This window comes from Camelus dromedarius, chromosome 12 (genome assembly GCF_036321535.1).
Source record: "Camelus dromedarius isolate mCamDro1 chromosome 12, mCamDro1.pat, whole genome shotgun sequence".
Taxonomy (NCBI): domain Eukaryota; kingdom Metazoa; phylum Chordata; class Mammalia; order Artiodactyla; family Camelidae; genus Camelus; species Camelus dromedarius.
In genome coordinates, this window is record NC_087447.1 from 70,403,218 (window position 1) to 70,424,497 (window position 21,280).

General features: G+C 41.2%; 1 protein-coding gene across 2 annotated transcripts in view; it reads right to left on the minus strand.

The window, feature by feature from the left end:
- The window catches only part of PDGFD (platelet derived growth factor D), a 222,971-nt gene that overhangs the window by 10,222 nt on the left and 191,469 nt on the right, over positions 1–21,280 (minus strand). For both annotated transcript variants that reach the window (XM_064492855.1, XM_064492854.1), the window contains exons 4-6: positions 19,462–19,524; positions 14,970–15,168; positions 1,422–1,636 (exon numbers count right to left, since the gene is read on the minus strand). In XM_064492855.1, the coding sequence (XP_064348925.1) occupies positions 1,422–1,636; positions 14,970–15,168; positions 19,462–19,524 (477 nt within the window). The remainder of the gene's footprint in view (positions 1–1,421; positions 1,637–14,969; positions 15,169–19,461; positions 19,525–21,280) is intronic.

The window sequence follows — 21,280 nt, forward strand, 5'->3', positions numbered from 1 at the left end:
CTACTCTTTCTTTAATTCTTAGTAAAGTGCTATGTATTTATCCAACTCTTTGGTGGGGGTAGGAATAAGATTTATTTATTTATTTATTTATTCTTAGAGGAGGTACTCCGGGGGATTGAACCCAGGACCTCATGGTTGCTAAGCATGCTAAGCTCTACACCTGAGCTATAGCCTAACTCCTCCCTTCTATATTTAAGAGGAGAGAGTGCAGTATTACTAGTGATAAGAACACAGACCCCAGAACCAGCTGATCTGAGTTTAGGTCCCGGCTCTGTGAGCCACTGACCAGGTCACACTGGTCAGTCGACTGCTCCTCTTAGGGCTCCGTTTACTCATCTATAAAAAGAGAATAAAAATTGCAGTTCCCTTGCAGCATGGTTGAGAACCTGCCAAGAGAGCTAATGACTGCTTATAATGATGTCTTGCACACGGTAAAAGCTTATGTCTGTTTGCTGTTATTATTATCGAAAATTACTGCTCTCCTTATGAAGGGGAAAAACCACAAAGGGACCAGGCAGGGCCATTGCCTTCCTGCTTTTGTACTTCTGTAAAATGGCTTGCTTCTAGGAAAATGAAACTTACCCCTAAAATTCCACTGGGTCCCAAAAGCTCACTCCTGATTGGTCCATTTCTAACACCTTATTTGCATATGGCACAAACTTAATTGAAACCTAAAACCCTATAAAAGCCTGTGTAGGCCTACAGACGGGGTCCAGAACTTGGAGTGTTAACTCCTCTGGGCCCGCCGGCATAATAAATCCGAGTTCTCCAACCCTCTGAGTGTCGCTTGGTCTCTGGATGGGATTCAGATTTCTATAACATTTCCATTGTGTTCCTCTTATCTTTATATTTACTTTTTTTTATTTTTGCACCATTTCAGAGCAGAGTTCCCAGAGCGTTCAGTAGTATTTAGCAAATTTAGTACTTTTAGAAGAAAAAATATTTCTGTATTTCGAGACTGAAAAAGTCTCTGACAAAGTATATTTTCTGACAATTTATATTTTGTTATCTTTACTCTGCTTAATTTTTTAAGTGCTTGAGTGAATTCAAGTTTTTACTTGCTTAAAGCAAAGTCAGTTTTTCAGTCATATCCAATCACATTTCTACACGGAGGCCAAGCTCTCAGATTACTGCATCACATAGTTGATGATATATTCTTAACAAGACTTTTGTCAACCTACATGGCATATTATAAGGCTTAGAAAAAGGAGGCGCTTCTTCAGGATGGAATCACACCGTCCCCAGGGCACCTACTTGGCAAATTTAGCACAAGTACAATTTCCCAATCACCCCCGAGCCGGGGAGGTGCCCTTGTGCAGTGAACAACCCCAACAACCAAGGCGATGGTCCTGTTTCCCAGAACCACAGCTGAAAAAGGCTAAATGCAGCCCTGCAACAAAGACGTCTGAAAAATGACATACCTCGTGGTACTTTTTCACAGTCTTCCCTGAACTGCACGTGCAGGACTTCCAGTTGACAGTGCCACAGCCACAATTTCCTCCGCAGCGCTGCACCAGGAGGCAGCGTGGAAAGAAGACGACGTTGGTCAGTTTCAGCTCCTCTCGCAAGTTGACGGAGTAATTCCTGGGGGTGCAACTGTAGCGCTTGACATCGTCATTGAGCCTGTCCAGGTCGACTGTTAAGAGACACATGCACTTGGTAAGCAAGCATGGGACGGGAGCAGCAACACAGCATGCGCTCTGGAGAACAGGGTGGGAAGATTCTGTGATGACAACCTTAACCCAGGGACTGAATCTGTCCTAGGGATCTCAATAACTACCCCAAACACCAGAGGCGGAAAAGCTGATTTCTCTTTTGAGCCTATCTGCCCTTCAAAAAAAAAAAAAAAAAAAAAAGGACAACAAAATGAAAACAAAAAAGCCCCTCAAAACCTTAGTATCTTGGCTCAAGTTTCCTTGCACTGCTTTAAATGCAAAAAAAAAAAAAAAAAAAAAAAAAAAAGCGCAGAGGAAAGAAAATGAAACATTCAGCAATTTACAGTAATTGTCTTTATCTTAAAACATATATATTTGTGTATAAATATTTCTTCTTGATTCTAAATAAGTCCTGACTTTAAGCCATTACTTAAACATAATTTGAATTAGAGTGAGGACACATTAGGGACAATTACTCTAATCCATTTACCTGGCGGTGAAATTTTACAAGTACATGAAGGGAATAAAAAGGTTTGTGCTTCATTTTAACTCCAAGGTCAAGCAGAATGTCAAAGAAAATAGCATTTTTTGGGGTTGCGAACGTGATGCACATTTGTGCCTTGGGTCCTAGATGGCAGTATAGCATAGTGGTTAAGTGCCAGGGCTCCGCACTGAAGTTACAGCTAAGTTGGCATCACGGCTATGTCTCCTTTTTAGTCGGAAAGTTCTTGGACCACTCAGAACCTCTGTTTCTTCATCTATAAAATGTAAACAGTATAACCTTACCTATTTCATAGCAATAATCAAGGACTGAATGCAGTGTGCCTGGTACTCAATTAATGCTGGTTATTATTATTCATCTTGATTTATTTTGATTTCCCCCCATTTTTTTTTCTCTTTAAAGTCAAATGGTCAAAAATTAAAAGAAAAAAAATTGCAGACCTTTCTCCTCTGTTTCTCTCTTCTGGCCATTATTCCATGTAAATAATTATCCAGGGAGTTGGTTATTGGGACTTCTATGAATTAAGAGCATCACCCTAAATTTTCAAATTTTAGTCATTAATATTTACGTGAATTAAATATATATTATTATATAACAGAGACTACCACTTAATTGTGGTCTCAAAATCCATCTAAAAATCCACCTATTTGGCACCCGAATCTTCTGGTGGGTGAGCACCTACATGACTATTTTCTCACAAGAATGCAGTTAGAAGAAAGTCCTTTGTCCCCACCGGCTGCCCACCATTATCTAGTACACCTCCCTTGTCAGCAGCCAGGCCACCCCCGGAGGAATCCCACAAACGCTGGGCAGTTATCATCAGGCTAACCCTGGACTCCAGCCCCATTAAATATCTTAGTCCTAAACCAAAGCTGCTTGAGGAGTAGTAAAGAGTACTCTTTGAGGGCAATGGTCAAAGGCTAAGGATGCTGTCAGTAGAACGCGTGTGGGGGAAACAGAAATAGAAGGAAGCAAGAGTGGGTGGAGTCCACTTGACCCCATGAAGTCAGCTAAAAGGCTGGCCATGTGGTCCATGGCCCCTTGACTAAGGAATTAAACGGCAATTGGACTGATGCCCTGTCCTAAGAGCTTTTGATCCTCAAGGGCAAGGATTTTTCCCCCGACTGGGTTATATGCTGAGCTCAGGACACTGGGGGGGGGGGGGGCTGAATAAATGCAAAATAATTGCTGTGCATAATTTATTGCTGCTTTTTTCCCCCTTCCTTTGTAAAGACATGTCATAAGTTTACCTCTAATCAATCCAGATTTAAATTGAATGAACTCTGTCTTGGGAAAGGAACCATTTTATTGCTGCTAAAGCCCTGAAAATAACTGCAAGCAAAGCAGAAAGGATTACATAAATGGATTAAGAAGCGCAGCAACCATCCATTGCAAGTGTCACCTTGAGATAAATGCTGATGCTGGCTGTGCATGCCTGGGCTGCGGACGGGGCTGACGCAGAGGCCAAGGCTGCTGCTGCTTGTGGGGATGGGAATCTGTTCTGCCTAACACCTGGGAGCAGAGCGGTGCTGCTAGCAGGAAGCCGACGTGACGCATGGAAGGCAGGGTGGGCAGGAAGGAAGTAACAGGACTGCGTGTACTTGAGTGTAGCCGCCACAAGGCACCTGACACACAGGACTCCCTGCCGTTGGCCCCTACCCTCTGCAGGTGGGCATTACTTACCCAAAGTGAAAATCAAGTGGGAAAACTGGTCTGGAAACCATTCTCTTTTGCCTCGGGGTCTCTGTCATATTAGGCAGAATGGGGGGATGGCAGGCAACTTAGAACTGAAGAAAGAGGACGGACTTCCCTGGTGTGGAATCAAGCCACCAAGCTTCCCTGCATGGCGCTGTACTAGGACTGGAGTGGTGGACAGCTACCTCCTCATCCCCAGGATACGCCCAGGCCAAATCCCCACGTGCTTCCCTATGGGAATTCAGCCAAGTCCCAAAGCACCACTCAACAGATAGGACAAGGCAGCAAGCCTTGCTCATCTTGTAACAGAACTCTTCACAGCGTGCAACTGTGCCACTGACTAGCACTGAGCACTGCTGACTTCCGTTGCCCACCTGCCCCAAAGAGATTCACCATGCTGTCAGCGTCATGCACCAATTCATCGTGATGCGACTAAGAACTGTGGCCCAGTGTGACTCCTGTGGAATCCGGCTGTCCTGCTTATCAGGCGATTGAAACCGCCAAGGCACTCAATTCAGAACTAGAACTAAGAAGCCCTTCAGAGTGGATGCAAATAACTTCAAAGTACCATTGCAGACTTTCTGCAGGGGAGACTGGTTCTCCCATCAAAGAAGGCTGACTGGGCAGGGCAGCAGAGCAGGGAGCCAGGCAGGGGACTGAGCAGCAATTAAGGCTTCGGTCAGAGCTCTGGTCCGAAGGGAGGCTATGGTGGGAGCCTGGGGTGAGGGAGGCAGGCCACACAGTGCAAACCCAGGGAGAGGGGCTGCCTATCCCATTCCTGCTTCCATCTCCACAGCGGAACACTGCACACCAGCAAGGATGTTCCCAATTTAATTCAAAGGCCCATTAATTTCATCTAATTTCCCTTACTTCACCCAGGTTACATAAAGTTATAATCCTTCTTTGGCTATCTTTTTCTTTTTTTTTAAATGGAGGTCCTGGTGATTGAACCCAGGACCTCGTGCATGCTAAGCATGCATTCTCCCACTTAGCCATAACTTCCCTCCTCTTTTGCTGTCCTTTTGAATTTGGGTCTTGCCTTCTCATGGATCTTTGACATCAGTAAAGCTTTTTGGGCTGTGTACTGACAGTCTCCTCCAGACATATTAATCCAACATGGGACACTGCACAGTGCCGTAGGGAACACCTTTTTTTTTTTTTTTCCCAGCACTAGCCTCAAAGTGCAGCCTAGTCACAGAGGTTCCTAGGCTGTGATCAGAGTTCTGGGATCTGAGCACTGGGGTGGGGAAGTATGGAAAAGTGGTATTTTGGTGAATGCACACCCTCATTCAGTTTCTAATCTGTTTATGTGTAGGTGTGGGAGGAAGGAGAGTCAGCCTGGTCTTTTTAATCCTGGCCATCTTACATTCCTAAGTACCAGGTAACGTGGAAAGTTACTCACATATATGGTTGCATGAAATCCTTAAAAATGCTATGAATTACATACCATTATTACCCTTACTTTTACAGTGAGAAAATTGAGATTCTGAGAGGGTAAGAAGAAAAATTGTCCACAGCCACACAGCCAATCACTAGTGGAGCCAGAGCCTGAATCCAGGCTTCTCCATCACTCCTGCACTTGTGAGCCCCAGTCTGAGGATCTGAAGGAGGCTGCAAAGAGCAGCTTCCATGAGCCCCGTTGGAGCTTTCCCACTAGAGGCCCACTCTCTGTCCAAACGACCCGGCTTCCTAGGTGCATTTCTAGGCAGTGATCTGTCATTTTCAATATGTCAATTACACACACCCAAGCATGTGTCCCCGTGCACACACGTGCATTTATCAGATTCTACTGGAAAAGTACATCGTGTTGTTGCTCATAAACTAGGCAACTGCACAGAGCCCACTTTTTCTTTGGTACTTTGAAAAATATAACGAATTTCATCTTTTTCCACCTGGAGTGCGAGGACTTTTGTCAATTCACGATCTTCATTTTGGCCTCATTTCTCCTCCATCTCCTTCTTGCCCTCACCTACCTGCAGTCTTTGTTATGTAAACCAGTTGGAGGTCCACGTAAAGAGATGGATGGACTGATAGCAATGTTTTCAGGGGGAACAGATGATAAGATCCTAGAGATTCTTTCCATTGGGCAGATAAAGCCAATACTATATTTCACGAGCTTGGCAAGCACAGCACAGGTGGAGATCAGCTTGTAATAACACTTTGAAAGTCTTTTCCAAATTGATCATTTCCATTTTGTGTTGTGTGTGAATACAAAAATTCACTGTGAAACTAAATAATGTCCTCACATTGAATGTAGGAAAATGCTTTTTTCCCTCCCCATGAATGTTTCATTCACTGCTTGTTTTGTTCAATGAGAGGATGGTTTCACTGGGTCAGTCTCTGGGTGTCAAGTTTATTGGTCATCTGCCACTGTGCTGGTCTTTAATTCATCTTTACTCTGTTCCTACATTTCAACCCCAATCTGCAAGTGCAAATAAATCTAAAAATAATAATTATTTTATAGCTTTTAATGAGGGAAGATCGGGGTATTTTAAACTTAAATCTTTATTCTGTTATGTGTGTTACCAGCCTTTTTCTCTTTCTGAATCTGCTAGTCTCCAATTAAATTTCCATATATTCTTGGAGATAGCCAGGAGTCATCTTAAAACAACCAAATCAAGACTTTACAGCAGTAAAATTCTCTATAAACTCTTTTAGCTGGCACTTGCCAGCAGCCTACGTATTAGAGCAGGTTTAGCACATGGTAATGGGATGAGAAAGACAAGTTCTTGAAGTAAGGCCATGCCTTTTCTAACACCATGCTTTTGTCACTCTATTTCACCCTCTCTAGCATCTCAGTCCACTATGTCATTTAAAATTCTTCTAGAGCCTAAGTCAAAAGGCACATTCACCTTACGTCTCTTTTTACCCCTTGTTTTATATTCAATACACATTCTCTGCCTTCTTTTATAAAAGCACTTAACTTTGTTGACCTTGTTTTACCTTTTTCTTTCTTTAGGCATTTCTCTCCCACTGAACGGTAAGGTTCTTAAAAACAGAGTTAATCACCTTTGTATCTCCCCCTTTCCTAGTGCTTTGGCCCTAGAAGAAGGACCAAATGGAGGTCATTTAAGTCCACCTCTTCTAAAACCACTTGGTTTCAACAATTAGAAACAGGTACCACTGAAAAAAAACATTTTTTTTTTTTTGCAGTCTAAATACATGTGCCATTTCAGTATTTGAAACAACTAATTAAATCCAATGGAAAAAACAGCTGGAGTCACTAGGTCACCCCCCAGACAAACATTTCTGATTTTCTTTGAATATCCATCTTTTGTGATTCCGAGTGGATACTCATAAACACAAAGCCACGATTAGAAAAAGTTTAAGCCCTTTAAAGACCTACTGGTCAATCCGAACTTCCTCTGCAAGGAATAGGTACTCAATAACCACTGTGGAAATGACTCAAACCATGGATGGTTGTCGGGTTAGAATGGAGAACGTAGGGTTCTAGAACCAGCTCTACCAAGGATGAACCACGATGCATGAAGATGACTGGCCCCAGGACCCAGGGGACCTAGAAGAAGCACACACAGGGCAAAGGGTGGCATCCAGGAGGCTGGCTCCCCAATCCATGTCTCAGGGGCTCAGGAATACGTCTTGCCACAGCCTGTTATGTAAAGGGCTGAAAAGCTGACTTTGATGTTAAACACCAGATTTATGATGCTTTAGGTGGGGGTGGGAGGGGGGGTTATGTAAGAAATTGCAGTATTTTTATACCAAGCAAATAGGGACTCTCAGCCTTTTTCAAGGATCATAAATTTCCCAGGAGGAGTCTGTTCATCTTTATGGACATTACCACCTCACTGTGATTTTCAGTTTCCCCGCTCTATAAATCAGCACATAATTGTGAAGACTGTTTCTACATTTCAACCCCAATCTGCAAGTGCAAATAAATCTAGAAAGAACAATTGTTTTATAGCTTTTAATGAGGGAAGATCAGGGTATTTTAAACTTAAAATCATGTATCTCATGACCCATTTGCTGGTTTAATTTCTGAAGAATGGAAATACTTACTGCTTTTATTTATAGAAGTTAATCTAAATCACAGTCAAAGTTCCCAACCAGACAATGCCTAATTGTCAGGGTTGAAAAATATTGTTAAGCAATGAGCGAACAGAGATTTACCGAGCACCTACTATGTGCCTGGTACTGTGTGAGATGCTTTCACAAACTCAGGTCTCATGGAATTCAAGGAATTAACAAACCCTTTTCCCATTTGACAGATGTGAAAACTGAGATGCAGAGGGGTTGCGTAGCCTACCTATAGTCACTGGACACACAGTACGCATTTGACAAATATGTACTGGAAAATGAGTGGATGAGTGCATGGGCATCTGCAAGGTGCTGGATTAGACATGAGAGCAGCTGACCTCATCATAAGGCAATTCTCGGAACTCTAGAGGGATGTCTGAAGTACATCTACCACATGAAAAATAAGAAAGCAAGTTAGATGACTAAGAATCAAGGCGATCTTTAAATGTCTGTCTTTCTCTCATTTACTCGACTCTGAGTCTCTGGGCTTTAAGCACCACCGAGTCCAGGTTGATGTCATGTCTCCCTGCTTTGCAGCTGTCACTGAACCTCCCTGAATTTGTTTCATTTACTAGGTAAAATGGGACTGACAATGCCAAGAAATTCATTAAGCTTGAATGAGTTAAGAGCGCTTGAAGCACGGTCCAGATCCGAGCTCTCAGTAGGTATGCCTCATATTACTGTGAAAATGAGTTAAACAGATCAATAAGTAAAGTTAAGACCAGAATCACCTAAAACCAGAAGTAGCTAAGATTCTGCAATTGGTGATCACTGAGAAGAGAAGGTCATGACCGCCTTGATCAAAATGTCAGAAAGCAATGATTATGTGTATTCCCTTCAATTTCAAGAGACGTAGCACTTAGCACAGTCCTCTGCAAGTAAAGACACTTAATGGGCTAGCTCTCCCGGTGCCTGAAGTTTCTGCAGGAGCGTGTGCTCTGGGGAGGGGGTGCCGTCTCCTTAAGTCCATCGGGGCACTGAGCACAAGGACGCTGCAGGGTTTCCCCAACACTGTGCAGGAAAAACATGGGTATAGAAACCCATTCATCTTCAAGAAGAGTGACTGTGTGCAAAGGCGTATGTGTCCACCCAGGCACGAAAAGTTACCTGTAGTTTTCTATTGCCAAATGGATTTTCCCAATCAGTCTGCATTTGAATCATATCGCCAGCTGGGAGAACAGGCTTGGGACAGCCACCAAGAGGGGATCCTACAATGGGGAGAAACGCGGAGGCTGCACTGGCACCAAGAGAAAAAACAAACAGGTCCTCGTCCCTGTGCCGAGGGTGCCTTCAAACATTTTATGTGTGTGTGCTGGTAGATGGACGTGACACGATAAACAACAGTGTGGTTTTTACTAATGCTTGCTGACAACATGAGTGAGTGGGGACTCTGGACACTTACAGATCATGTGGGTTATAAAAAGACTGGCTGAAGTCTAAACGAAAGCTTTGCAGAGGAAATATCCAAAAGGCAAAATGGTGCCAGAAAGTTTCTATGGTATAATAGTAACACAGAAAATTTCAGTAGTTGGTAATTATTTTGTAAACTTTCCATGCGTGCACCGATTATACTGATACTTGAATATGACAATGCTTGAATCCCCTGGAGGAGGCTCTCCAGATTACTGATGATTTTAGAGCTTTCCAGGGAAGGGAGCAGATCTCACAGAAATATGCTGGTTTTGTGCAGAGTTTTGTATTCAAGTAAAAATAGTAGTTAGTATTTACGAAGGGCCAGCTAGGTATGAGATACCCTGCTATTACTAACCCTAACACAACTTTGCAAAGTGGTTATAATTAGTCACTTAACCAAATGTAGAAATCAGACGCTCAGAGGTCTCTGCACATAACTTCTCCATGGACACTATTCTTAGGAATCAAGTTAGAATTTTATTACAAGTTTACATGACGCCAAAGTCCATACACATTCTTTCACTTGCTCTATTTCTATCAAATTTATGGTAAGCAATTTTAATGTTGATAAAGAAAGCTCTGACTTGGTACATGCCACATGGTTTAGGAAATGAAGAAGCTAACCTTTGTGCAACATTAGAAATCAGAAAAGCACATCTGTTTTGATTTAATGTCCCCAGTGCCTCTGTTTGCGTAATTTACAGACAGTTACAGAAGGACGACCTTTTAAGACTGACTTTTCTGATTGATCATTAGCGTCAGCCAAGGGCCTTTTGCAAATTCTTACCCAGATATCAAGTAAGCAGAGAGAGAAGTTACAAGCATTCAATTTATGGTGACTTCAGCTCATTCCTAAAATACGTTCATGTCCCGGTACACTCTGAAATTATTTCCTACATTCTAAATCATATTTGTCTCTTTCTAGTTTGTATGCAATGGCATGGCAGAGAAACAGCAATACATGACCAATTAAAAAATAAAAGGTATTTGGGTCTAAGAGAATTCAGAACCAATTCAAACGTTTTGATATGAAACATACTTATTTCGTTTAGTCCTCCCTTCGTATGCCAGTTATTTACTTACAGTTCTCAAATTAGTGAGTCAAGTATTTTAGATCTTATAGCTAAATAATGTTATGTAAGAAGTCACAGAATTGATATTATATCCTGGGAAATGGGTTGGTAATTGTCCCAGAGTTACAACATCCAACCATTTACAGTCTGTGAAAATCATACATATCAAACCCTGTCATTTGGAATCAATTTAATATCAATAGGTTGGCTTCACTCAATATTAAATTATTCACTTTGAAGTGCATATCAGTTTTGGCCTGTGCATCAAAAAATAGCAACTCTTTTGGAAAAAAAAATTTGTATAAGCATTATGGCAGTTCAAAACTATTAAGTTGGAGTGCATCAACAATTATATTCATATTTGAGTCACAACACAAACTGTGAAACTGGCTTCCCTCTTGTTATTTTGTGTTGGTTTTTCAATGGCAAACTCTATTAACGTGGGAAAGTCAAGTTCTTCCAGAATAAGTAAAAGAATGCATCTAACTTCCGTTGTTAATTTCCATAAACCACCTCTCAATGAATGTCCAGTATAGGGGTGTTTAAGGCTGGTCATTTCTTAACTTAGAGATGTCAGATTCCATGCTATATACTTGAATAAATACACATTGTCCCTAAGTTCAAAGCATTGTGTTTTAAAGGAATCATACTATTGCTCAGTTGAACTACAGTGGTCATGCAATGGTTCAGGGGGGTAATTAAAGAGTTTGCAGAACACCCATATAACTTTTCATCTAATTGTGTGTAAATTTGCTATGTCATTAGCAAGTTCATCAAAAGAAGTAAATGCAACTTCAATTTGAAATGACTTCTTTTTTTAAACTTTTGGGCAGCTTTGAGGTTGAAGGCATGAGGTTGAAATGACTGGCAAAAATTGGGTTTTAGAACCGCAGTTATCAGCAGATTTCAATTATCCATGCTACCCTTTCCTCCTTACCCCCTAGGAAACTGGAAGTTGGATATTTTAACTTGTTATATTATCTTCAGGCCAGAAGCTTTTGCAGACAAGTTTGCGCTTATCTATAACTCGTGAATTTGAAAAAAAAAGTGGACCTCACACACTGAAGTTCTGGCTTCAATACTTGGCAGTGTTATCTGTCTCTTTTCTCTCCCCCTGCTCCCTAAACTTTTACTGTTTCCCATTTCCAAGTCTCTTCTTAAAGAGAACTAAAAACTCACTGTCACGTAATCTCCCTTCAAATAAGCAGCAGAAGCAAAGCACAAAATGTTTCCGACTTCACTATGTAAATTCTCCATCCAGTGTGTTTGTGTTTTATTGTGTTTTATTTTAGAGTTTATAAACTCTAACGTGATTTATATATTCACATTCAAGGGCCATCTTAGAATTTCGCTCTTTAGTCTCATGAAAAATGCTACTTTTGATCAGTTTGGGTAAACAGAACAATGGATGCTCAACAGATATTCACAAATGCCAAGTCTGTTTCTGCATAACGTCATTAAGAAATTATTATACTGACGGTCAAGCACCTTTTTAGGGATTCTAAAAGTTCAGATTTTTTATTTGATACCTAGTGGACCTCCATCAACTATAATCAGTTTTCAGTTTTCACTTTTATTCACTTCCCCCTTTCTTACACATCAGGATAACAAACCATGAATTTGTATTTTTAAGTTCTAAAAGCTGAAAACAACAGCTGAAATATGAAACCTGCCTTCCTTTGCTTTTTGTGACGCAGGCAGGTGGGTCAGCGTCAGCGGAATGAGAAGCAATTAAGTCAGCACATTTATACAGCGCAGAGAAAGTGGTGGCTGGCCAGTGCTAAACGAAAGGGTCCAGATCTGCCCCAGGGCCATTGTAAACAAGAGATTAAGAAATGGGACCTAAGCCCACGGGGAGAGAAATATTTACTTTGTCGCAAATAAGTAGAATGTCACCTTGAACGCTCTTGCGAGGTCATTTCAGTAACCAAAGGCACTCTTAATAAAGCTACACTTCTTCGTCTAGATACTTTAGAAATATGCTGATTCTGAATTATTGGTATCTTTAGTTCCACAAACATCAGTTGAGCATCTAACATGTGTCAGAGTCTGTGCCAAGTGCTAGAGATATAGGGTGAATGGTCTCTAAAACAATGGCTCTCAACCCTGGCTGCCTCTTCAGGATCGGTCTCAATGTCCCAGGAGCCACAAGATAACACCAATACTCCAGCCTCGCCCTCAGAGAATCCGAGTCAGTGTGGCTGGGACAGGACTAGGCACCCATAGTTTTTTGGTTTTTTTTTCATAAAGCTTGCCAGGCAATTTAATATTCAGCCAGAGTTGAAACCCTTAGATCCTAGGATCTCATATTCCCTTAGAGAAACCACAAAGACACAACAATGAAAGCCATGGACATATAAAAGCTGTGACATCGTAGGAACTCCAAACCTTACGCAGAATGGTAGTCTTCACAGGGAGATGACAAGGACAAGAAAGACTCCCCAAGGAAGTGATGCAAATACATTTCCGAATTCTCACGTTAGCCAGCTAACATTTCTTGAACAAGTGCTATATGCCAGATGCCTCTGATGGCACCACCGACAATTCCTGGAAGTAGGTGTTACCACACACACGTTGCCAAGGAGGAAACTGAGGCTTACGAGTCATCAGTGACTTACTGAAAAAAAATCACAAACTCGTAAGTGGCAAGGTTAGGACTTGAACCCAGACAGACGCCTCCAACTCAACATAATTTCTGGGGGAAAAATAAGTAATAGATTGAGGTGATTTTTAAATTTTATTATTTCAAAAAGTAGGGGTCAAGAAAGGGTGGTCCTGCAAATAGCTAGAGTGGTTAAGATACCTGAAGACAGACTCAGATTTTATCACGTGTCCAACACTATTTTTAATATTTTTTTCTAGGGCTTTTCAAAACATTGGGAGTATGCTACCTTTCTTCAGGTTGATCTAGTCAAGATCCAAGGACAGCAACGCCTTACAGAAAAGCAGTTTCTTCTTTGAGTTGAATCTAATCTGAGCTCTGGGGAAATCTGAGTTACACTGATCTAAACATGGCATATGTCCGTAACATTAGGGCCACCGGGGACTTTGTTGTCCCCACTTAGATGTGCACTTTAAGTATGTATGACCATGACCTAAGCCATAAGCGACAGACCCAGGCAGGAGTCGACTAATTGGTCATTTCAGCCTACACGTTCTAATAGGTCGTGCTTACCAACACAAACATTGTCTATAAAAGGCCCCAGATTCCCAGTTCCTGAAAGCACCCCCGATATCACAAAGTATCAGAAACAGAATGTATTGTTCTCAACAACTTTACATCTATGATGAAAACCTGGCTGACAAAACTTACAGAAAATTTTAACAAAGCAGCAAGGACATAACAGACTAGAAATTACAGTTTTATTCAGTAAGCGGTAACTACAATTTATTTCCCTACTAATTTGGGTTAAACATTCAAATAAACATTCAGTAGCATATTGTGTAGTCTCCATGAAGTTTTTTTCTCTCTCTCTCTCTTTTTTTTTTTTTTTTTTTGGTTGATTTCTAGTTTCGTGCCATTGTGGTCAGAAAAGATGTTTGAAATAATTTCTGTCCTCTTAAATTTGCTGACGTTTTCTTTTGTGTCCGAGTATGTGGTCTATCCTAGAGAATATGCCATGTGCCCTTGAAAAGAATATATATTCTGTTTTTGGGGTCCTAAAAATGTGAACTAAAAATATGTCTTAAGTCCTAAAAATATGAACTAAGTCCAACTGTTCTATTGTGCCATTTTGTATCTCTGTTGCCTTATTGATTTTTCAAATAAACATTCACATCCTAAGATCATACCACTCAGATGCAGTACTAGGACATTTATTTTTTTAAGAGTTTAAGTATTATTGTTTTAACGCATGGTATTTTAACTCTGCCAGAATATTTCTTTCTTTTTCCCTCATTTTGCTTTCCTGAACCTTCCAATTGAAAGCATGGCCTCACACATGTCCAAAATACCCCAGACCTTCTTTGTTTCTTCCTTGGAATATTTCCATCCTATGAATCGTCAAGGGCACCAAACACACACCTCATACTACATTTCAGAATGGACACTGAATGAGTAAAGTGGAAATCCTCCAGCATTTTGACCATTGTTTTACCAGGAGCGCCTCCTGCCAACACTGACTGAGCCCTGGGCTAATTCAACATTCCTATCCAACATGGCGGCACAGCAGACTATTACACATGCACTGCCATTGGAGGCAAGAGACCGTGGTTCCCATTTCCTCTCCATTGCCACACAGCCTTTGGCAAATTATTTACCTCCCCTGACTTTGGTTTCTCCACTGTTTCTGGTGGGACAAACAATGCCTTATTTGCCAACAAGCACAAAGTTGGGCCAGATAGTTTTATAAGGTCTTCTCTAGTTCCAAACTATGACTGATCTTTGACTAAATCAAACCTTTCTTAGTCCCAAACAAACAACTCATTTTGGGCAAAACACTGAACTTCATTTGAAGGTGTCATGAGAAAGATACGTGACACTGGACTGACAGTAATCACCTGATTTAAATGAATTCAGTATGGTGCATTGCAAATCCTTACTTATTGCTATTAATACTTATCTGCTTATGAAGAACCTCCAAGGCTGTTTCTTACCTTTTGACTTTCTGTCATGATATGACCTGCCTCGATAATGAGGAGTGTCCAAATACAGATTCTCAAGGTCTTCTTGCCATGATTCTGGATTGAAGTGCTTGAGCAGATCTTCCACAGTATCAAATTCTGCAACTGTTTTGTCCAGAGCATCCGCGGTGAGAGTGGGGTCCGTTACTGATGGAGAGTGATAGGATACCCCCTAAGAGTGACATACAGCTCAGTGTACTGAGAAGAAGTCCATTACTATGAAACATAACAGTCACACAACTACATGGAAGAGACACAATCAGACTTCTGATTATAAGACATCATGTATGTACATCTCATGCTAAGGCATAGTCTTGCCATGTTGCTATTAAGAACAATTAATTGGTAAATCATAGTCATTCACTCTTTTGCAAATCAAAACCAGGCAGATCATAAAACTTCCAAATCATTTGAATCAGAATCATTAAAATAAGTTACCAGTTAAATGGAAATATCAGAATAAGTCATCCAATCTCTTGGTTCAAGGTCCCAAATCATCCATATCTGTATCAACAAATAATGGTGAGCATTCAAATTCTGAACTCCTTCTATGCAAGTTTTGAATAATCCATCTTATTCTCCCAGGTTTAGCTTCCATGTCTCCTCTTTATAGCTCACCTAGCATTGTAGAGGTTCTGTGAGCAGTGTTTGAATTTCCCCTGGAGACATCTTGGTACAGTTTGGTTTTAACCAGTTAATATTAACTGTCAACAAGGATAATTAGCCATGAAATGAAACTGGCTCTCTTAAGAGTTCAGAAGATTCACGTGTGTGTGTGTGTGTGTGTGTGTGTGTGTGTGTGTGCACCCAGATGTTTTAAGTGCTGTAGTTTGCTAGGGCTCCCAGTTGCCATTAAAACATTCCCAGGAATACTGTTTACATGGGGAATGTAACGTCACTGAACGTCTGGAAGGGATTATGTATTTTGCCATGGAATACATCCCCACGTAAATTTCCAAGCACTTACTTCACTAACCCTTGTATAATCTAGAGGTAAATGAGCCATGAGTCAAACATCTCTGTAAAAATTCATGACCCATTAACAGGGAAATAGAGAGCACATAGTCTCTCTATTTCTAAATGTCTTTAAAGAAACTGCCAAACAAATAATATCCCCCAAGGGCAAATATCTCAAATCACTACTGGAAAAATGGAAATTAATGAAAGCTTGCATTCCTGAAACTTAGCCACAGTATCCTACAGAGAAATACCATGCATATGTGTTTTGGAGTCCCAGACAGCAAAGTGCATGTTTTTTTTCACTCTCACGTAACGCTTTCTCTTTTTAACCAAAGGACCCCAAAAGATCACTTGCTCTCAGAGGAATACTCCCTCGTTAGCAAAACTAAGAGGTTTTTATAAAAGCATAACCTATGATTGGGGTAATTTAGGAGATTTCAAACATGCCCTGTGGGGGAAAGGGAATAAGAGGAAGATGGGATTTGGGGAGCAGGGTGTGAGCTATGAGGTAGATTGGTGAAGGAATCAGGTCAACTCTTTAATCTAGGACTGTGTGTGTGTGTGTGTGGCTAATGGAAGCTGAATCCTGTTTGAAGCCACCACTTCTGTCTTTCACATCCCTCTTGGCATTGTCCGCTAGAGATGGATGAATTTATGATTCAGTACCAAAATTCTACATTCCTAGTCAACTTTGCATTGTCTGGTCTAAATTCCACCTGGCCCATATTTGCCAGATGATTTACAATTTGCCCTGTATCACAATAATGTGGGTCTAAGATCCAAAAAAAAAAAAAAAACAATCAAAATGAGCTGGCCGAAGTTAGACACATTGTAGTATATTAAAAAAAGCTTTGAAATTAAAATTCTTCCCTTTTGTTTTGAAACAAAAGCAGGGGCATCACTCAAACCATTCAAACACAAGCAAAAGCTTCTTACAATGGCTCTGAGGAACTCCTGGCAAGGTGTTTCCTGGGGTTGGTCCTAACAGCCCCAACAGTGTAGTGTGAATCCAGATACCACTTCAAGAGAAAGCTGTGGAGGGGATCTCAGCCCCTGAATGGGAGGCGTAAATCTAATCTCTTGTAATGTTAGTCTGAAGGGCAAACCCAAACCATAGGTAAAATGTAGAAGTGTCTTTGTGTGTGAGCTCGTTTTTCAAGTTTTGACTTGAAACACTAATGATTGTTAAGAAAATACTTGTAAGTGATTAGGGGACTTAATAAACCCACAGGAACACTTTTGTTTCTGCGGCAGCTATTTAAAAACTATTTTTGAGAGGAAGACTAGTTGGGTGTGCCTCTTCCCATTGGTTTGTAAATTCGATCTCATTCAGCTTTTGTTATGTGTTTATAAAAACCAATTTTAAAGCCAAGTGAATTACTTTAAAATGACAACAAATTGTAAAAAATAGTCCGAAAACTGTAAACTGGTTTCAACAGAAACAAAGAATGATTGATACAGAAGTAAATGGTAGGTCCAAAGACCCTTGCTCCTACTCCAGAAGGTTCTTGAAAATCAGAATGCTGAGAAAAGAAGTGAGGTCTCCCTGGTCTTCCTAGAGGACTCAACAGAACCTGGACTTGTAACGCAACCCAGAGGAGATGTCAACGGATGCGGACTTAGTGATTGAGCTTCAGGAGGTACTTCAAATGGATGGGACAGTCCTCCTTAAGAAGACCCGGATTATCCTGAATTAGTTAAGCTTGTAATTTCCCCCTTTGGGGCGGGGATGATTAGATAACCCTGCACTATTATGTGTAAGATACTTGAGAAGCCAGAGGGTCTCTATGAAGTGGGAGGAAAGGGGCAGGGCACAACCAGTGAAGGAATGACACAGCCACTGAGGACAGGACACACTGGTTAGAACCAAGATGGCGGGAGGTTTGACTTCCAGTTGACCTTGAGCCTCATGGTGCTCCCACAGGTGCCACGACAGTTCCCAGGCTGACCATAAAAGGTGAAAAAGTAGGTGGGCTAGGGGCATTTCCTGGAAATCCTCGCCTCTTCCCCAGAGTAGCTGGAATAACCCTCCTACCCATTAGCATATGAAATTACCGAGCCCATAAAACCTAGCAACCCTGCACCTCGTGGTCCCTCTCACTCTCTCACTTTCTGAGACGGCCCACACTCTGTCTATGGAATGTGTATTTATTTTTACTTTAAACATCCCACCTCTCAGCTTCTCTCCCTCTCAACTTTCTGAGATGGCCCTCAATCTGCCTATGGAGAGTGTGTCTCCTAAGCCATTTTCTCTTTTGAGTGAGACAGACCGCACTCTGTCCATGGAGTTTGTATCTCTCTAAATAAACTTGCTTTCACTTTACCATGCCTTGCTCTTGAATTCTTTCCTGTGTGAGGCAAGAACCTGTTCTCCCCCAGCATCTTGATAAAACAGCGCACTAGGTCCTGCAGGCAAAAGCTGCATCCACCTGGAATTGTCAGTCTCAGACCGCGACCTGCCCCAGCCCCCTGGCTCCCCAGCATCACCTGCTTTAATTTAATTTTCACCTGCTTACACTTAGTGAGGTTCAGAGCGTGCATTCTTGACTGTCAGAAATCAAACAAAACACTCAATATCACCATTAGAGACTTCACTGATCCCTTGATTGGATCTTGTTTTAGTCCAGCAACCACATCGGAGGAACCAAATAGTCACAGACTCCATCGCTGGGGAAATCCCTGGCATCTGAGGGAATTTTTAAAAAAATCCCCCAGAGAACAAAAGATAGAATATAACTTTTGGAAAAAAAAAATATTAACCCTGACTCAGCCTCACTAACCCACTTTAGAACCATGGACAATCTCCACGCTCTTAATCTTTTAATAAACAACTGCACTTACTATCTTGCATTTTATTGCTACATAAGCGCTACACGTAGGATTGGTGAGAACAAAGTCTGCCCTTCCGTACAAAGCAGATAAGCAGACAGAATACTGAGAAATGACTAAATTTGGAGGAAAAAATTGGGGCATGAAACCATTCTCCGGTTTCAGGGTGAATTATGTTTTATTTCCCAGTCAAATAGAACACAAGCCTGGCTTGCACTTAAGCTATCTTACCATAAACATTGGGATTTTTCACGTCTGAAAAGATCTTTGAAAATGCAAAGGTTAAAAGCTTCTCCTGGAATATTAAAAAAAAAAAAAACTATTTCAAAATTCCCCCCTTGAGCTTGGGCCCTGGATCAGTTTCATATATTTGATATGTCTGGACAATCCTTTAGTTGGAATGTTCTGCTTTGAAACTGATAAATGCTTAAGTCATTGTCTATCTCGTGTTCCTAAAATGGGTACTGACATTTCCTGGAAACTGTTCCGAAAGAGAAGGGAAAAAGACATCTGACATAGCCTACTGTACCCTAAATGAAATGGAAGAACACGTCAACGTTTGAGATCTGGCTTCGGGTCAAGCCATAGATACTTAACGCAGCCGAAGTCATCCCAGGGTTGACCTTAGCTACTACTTCAGTTGTTTTTGCAGGCAACAGAAAAATAAATTACTTACTGAGATAGAGCTTGTGACCGACTCCCAGTTGGTCTCTGAGGCTGCTGCGGGTTGGAAATCTTCCTAGAAGGCAAAGAAACATCCATGTGAGCCAGGCCAACCTCTGTTCAATGTATTACATGCACAGTTTCATCTCAGTCATCTGAATCTTCTTCCAACTAAGTGACAACACGAATATGGGCTGCCTTCCTGCTAAACAGGTCACCATCTGTCTTAAGCACCTCTCCTCAAGAACCCCTGTCATTCAAGCCATGGGCAACTGCATTCACGCTTACTACAAACACCAGTGAAACGAGAAAATGTGCAGACAGGAGTTCAGATTTTAACTTCAGCCATCTACTGGCTGTGTGAACTCAGGAAATCTACTTAACTTCTCCAATCCTTCTCTTCTTCTGTAAAAGGCTGGTTTGGGATGCTTAAATTACAGGGTTGTTTTGAAAACTGAATGTATTAATTCTGTAACTGTAGCTAGCACTTAATGAACCACTTAAAGAGAAATAGTAATTATTATCAGTACTGACGTTTATTTGGTTTGAACTACATTTTGCGTCATGTTCAATCCTGCCTGCTGAACTAACTTACAGTATCAGTGATCTTTTCAAAGATAAATTAACTAACAAGGTGCTAAGCCTGATTCTTTGAAGAAATGTGAGGAAGAAGATGGCTGTGGGAGGGACAAAGGACTACCCACTCGAGGAAAGGAAGTAAAGAGCAGACTTGAGGAAGTTAGTTATCTCAGAGAAGCCTTAAAGGATCTGTGATAGCAATGGACCTCGGAGAAAGGCAAAACTTCTTCCCGATTTGTCTGTGCCTTTCACGATACTCTAGCATCAGTCTAAGTTTTAAAAACATAATGGAAAAGGAGAGCGGATTCTACCACGTCCACAAGTCCCACGTGCTTTCTTGACCCTGCTGAAACAAATCACCTTGGTTAATTGCTTCCAGCCTGACCAGGGAGTAAGGAGGTGTATTAAGATGTTGCTGAGAAACAATCAGCCACTTAAATCTGACAGCTTATTTCCCCAAGTACCCTTACTGAATGAGGGCTAAGGATCAGGTCTAAATTTCATTAACATTTTGAGAAGCTGGAAATGCATTTGTCAATTGCTCACGATGAGACTGGTTTACATATAACTGTCTACGCTGAAGAACGTTTTAGTTGTTTACCAGAGGGAACTGAGGCAAATGTGGGTTTCAAGGAGTGAACATCTATTAATAACTGGCTGGACACCATTTCCTAATCTCAGCCTCGCGGAAGATAGGAAAGAAAGAGAATATGTGGCCCCTGCACTCTGCAAGACAGAATATACATGAAAAAGACGCTGAATTCTCACAGCAGAAGGATATGTGCAGACAAATTAATGGTGGCTTTTATGTGTCTTTGTAAATTGATGAACAGGTAGAAAGCCAGTGGCTTCTCGATGTCTTGAAGAGTCTGTTGGTGGGAGGGCATATATCAGGTAAGATAATAAGACACAAGCATCCTCAGATGATAGAATTTTCAGTTTACTCATTCATTCCATCTACTGTGATGAATTCTAAGCTGAGGGTAGACTCATAAGGAAATAAGAAACTATCTCTGCCCTTAAGGAGTTCAAAATGGAAACACATAAATTAAGCAGGTGTCTTGGCTATTGTGAAGAATGCAACTAACATGGGGCTGCAGCGAGCTCTTCAATATAGTGATTTCATTCCCTTCGAATACATATCCAGAAACGAGATTGCTGGATCATATGCTAGTTGTATTTAAATTTAATAGTGGTTGCATCAACTTACATTCCCACCAAAAGTGCATTAGGGTTTCCTTTTTTCCACAGTC